The 2,980-nt window shown below is 47.6% G+C and overlaps 1 protein-coding gene across 1 annotated transcript in view; it reads left to right on the top strand.

The window, feature by feature from the left end:
• SOX11 (SRY (sex determining region Y)-box 11) overlaps positions 1-312 on the top strand; it is a 1,221-nt gene extending 909 nt beyond the window's left edge. The window contains exon 2 of the mRNA XM_011960982.1: positions 1-312. Within this exon, the coding sequence (XP_011816372.1) occupies positions 1-312 (312 nt within the window).
• Positions 313-2,980: the final 2,668 nt, after the last annotated feature.

Raw genomic sequence — 2,980 nt, 5'->3', positions numbered from 1 at the left:
GTGTCCACCTCCTCGTCCAGCAGCAGCGGCAGCAGCAGCGGTAGCAGCGGCGAGGACGCCGACGACCTGATGTTCGACCTGAGCTTGAATTTCTCCCAAAGCGCGCACAGCGCCAGCGAGCAGCAGCTGGGGGGCGGCGCGGCGGCCGGGAACCTGTCCCTGTCGCTGGTGGATAAGGATTTGGATTCGTTCAGCGAGGGCAGCCTAGGCTCCCACTTCGAGTTCCCCGACTACTGCACGCCAGAGCTGAGCGAGATGATCGCGGGGGACTGGCTGGAGGCGAACTTCTCCGACCTGGTGTTCACGTATTGAAAGGGGCGCCCGCTGCTCGCTCTTTCTCTCGGCGGGTGCAGAGCTGGGTTGCTTGGGAGGAAGTTGTAGTGGTGATGATGATGATGATGATGATGATGATAATGATGATGATGATGGTGGTGTTGTTGGTGGCGGTGGTAGGGTGGAGGGGAGAGAAGAAGATGCTGATATTGATAAGATGTCGTGACGCAAAGAAATTGGAAAACATGATGAAAATTTTGGTGGAGTTAAAGTGAAATGAGTAGTTTTTAAACATTTTTCCTGTCCTTTATTTGTCCCCCCTCCCTTCCTTTATCGTGTCTCAAGGTAGTTGCATACCTAGTCTGGAGTTGTGATTTTTTTCCCAAAAAATGTGTTTTTGTAATTACTATTTCTTTTTCCTGAAATTCGTGATTACAACAAAGGCAGAGGGGGCGGGGCGGGGGAGGGGAGGTAGGACCCGCTCCGGAAGGCGCTGTTTGAAGCTTGTCGGTCTTTGAAGTCTGGAAGACGTCTGCAGAGGACCCTTTTGGCAGCACAACTGTTACTCTAGGGAGTTGGTGGAGATTTTTTTTTTTTTTTTTCTTAAGAGAACTTAAGGAACTGGTGATTTTTTTTTTTAACAACAGAAAAAGGGACCATTGCAACTTTTGTTAATTTAATTTTTTTTTTTTTTTTTTTGGAGGGAGAAAACTGATGTCTTCTATGCATCCGATTCTTAACAAAACTGCAGGGAGCTTGAAAAAATGCAGACTGTACAAACGCTTACAAAAAAAAAAAAAACTGTGAACTGACTTAAGATCAGAGTTTACTTTTCAGATCAAATTGTTTATGGTTTTACAAATGTGATTTCTACTTGCCAACTTTTTTTTTGTAACTTGTTCCCTTATACCTCCTTGATTGAATACCAGACAGCCTAGACCTCAGTACAAAAGGTATTGAAACATTTTTGATACATAACAGACCTCAGTCTTTTTTAAAAATTAATATATTTTCAGGCGTATTTTTGTACAGTGAAAAGGGAACATTCTTGCTGTGTTTTTTCAGTAAGACTTTCAGGCACTTCTTCCCTTTTGATTTCTTTTTTTTCCTCTGTTTTTTAGCATGCAAGTATGTTGGTACGTTATGTCCTGGTTTAAAAAGGATTAAAATTTTAAAATAATCCTTGCATCTAAAGGCCTTGTGGTTTAAAAAAAAAAAAAGCAAACTTTTTTTTGTACAGCTATAGTAGAGATTTGTTCAATATTTGTAGGTAAAGATTTATTGAAAATGGTGATATAGACCTCAGAGCTGTTATCTTAGTTTAAAGATTGTATATGTACTGTACTATAGTAGGACTTTATGTATCTCATACGCTGTGATGTGGATGGGGCCCCAGATGGAAGGTTTGAAACTGGATTCTCGATTTTTAGCAAAAAAGAAAAAAAAAAAGGCACATAGTTTAAAAAGTTTCTCATTTTGTGCAATATAATCTAAATAAAGTACAGACCATCTGCATATTTTGTAGCAAATGGTGGCAAAGCAGACTCAATGCACTGTCGACATCATTGCCTGTTTTTTTTTTTTTTTTTTTTTGGGAGTGTTACTTGTAATGCAACTTCCTTCCTTTAGCAGAGTGGCTTTTTTAATTTAAAGGATCTCATAGAAGTGAGGAGGAAAAGAATAAAAAGCTTTTTTTTTTTTTTTTTTTTGTGCTGGAAGTCTGTATCTTGACAATTTTAATAAATCAGCTGGAACTGATAGACACTCGCATCGCCAATAGTCTCTATGGAAGTCAAACTGGAGGTCCGTTGTCGCAGAGCATTCGGTGGTGAGGCTGTTGTGTGCGCGGATGGGGGGAGGTGGCAGGAGAGAATTCTACATTTAGGGGGTTAGGCTGAAAAGTGTTCAATTGGCAGGCTGATTTCTTTTACCTCTTCCGCTGGTTGTGAAAGACAGGGGAAGGGTGTTCTTTCTCTCTGCCCTCCCTTTCCATCTCCAGCTTCCCATTTCCTTTCTCACCTCCTCCACTCCCTGCCTCTTCTCCCCACCCACCCTGGCGGGCGGGCAGCGCGGAGGCTCGTGAGCTGGCCGGGGAGGGGCGGACGGAGGGGCCTGGATTGCCAGCTCGCTTGGTCGGGGTCCTGTTAGCTGGGGCTTGTGTGTTCTCTGAGGCGGGCCGCGTCCCCGCTGAACCTCGCGGTGACAACCGCCCTGGGCAGCGAGCGCTCGGGGCACTTCTATCCCCGCCTCTCAAAGGGTGGGGACAGCCGTTTCCAGATTTGAATTTTTTCTGTTCTTTATTTTTAACGCTGCATCTTCGCGTGTGCTCAGAGCTGGTTGTTGGCGGAGAACGCGGCGCAGTTTTTGACCTCGAGCGGTGAAGGGGGAAGGGGAAGAGAAGTGGTCGGTGTCTGTTTCCTTCTGTCCCCCGGGGCCGTGGAGCTGTCGGAGGGAAGGAGGACGGTGCGGGGAGGCAGGGAGCGCGGGGCGCGGCGGGACCCAGGCTGGGAGCGGGAGGGAGGTGGGAGTGGGGGGAGGACGCGGCAGGCTGGCCGAAGGCACCCCGAGGAACATGGCATGGCCTCTGTGCGATCCGAGTCGCGGCCTCCGGGGTGCCGGGGAGGGCCGAACCACTGGTGAGGGCGTGGGGAGCAGGAGGTGGCAGAGGGCGCCTGGGCGGTCGCCGGGGACGCAAAAGGCAGAGCCC

The sequence above is a fragment of the Colobus angolensis genome, unplaced genomic scaffold, assembly GCF_000951035.1.
Source record: "Colobus angolensis palliatus isolate OR3802 unplaced genomic scaffold, Cang.pa_1.0 Scaffold53, whole genome shotgun sequence".
NCBI lineage: Eukaryota > Metazoa > Chordata > Mammalia > Primates > Cercopithecidae > Colobus > Colobus angolensis.
The sequence above is the reverse complement of the archived record's forward strand: the minus strand, read 5'-3'. Positions and strand labels throughout refer to the sequence as shown.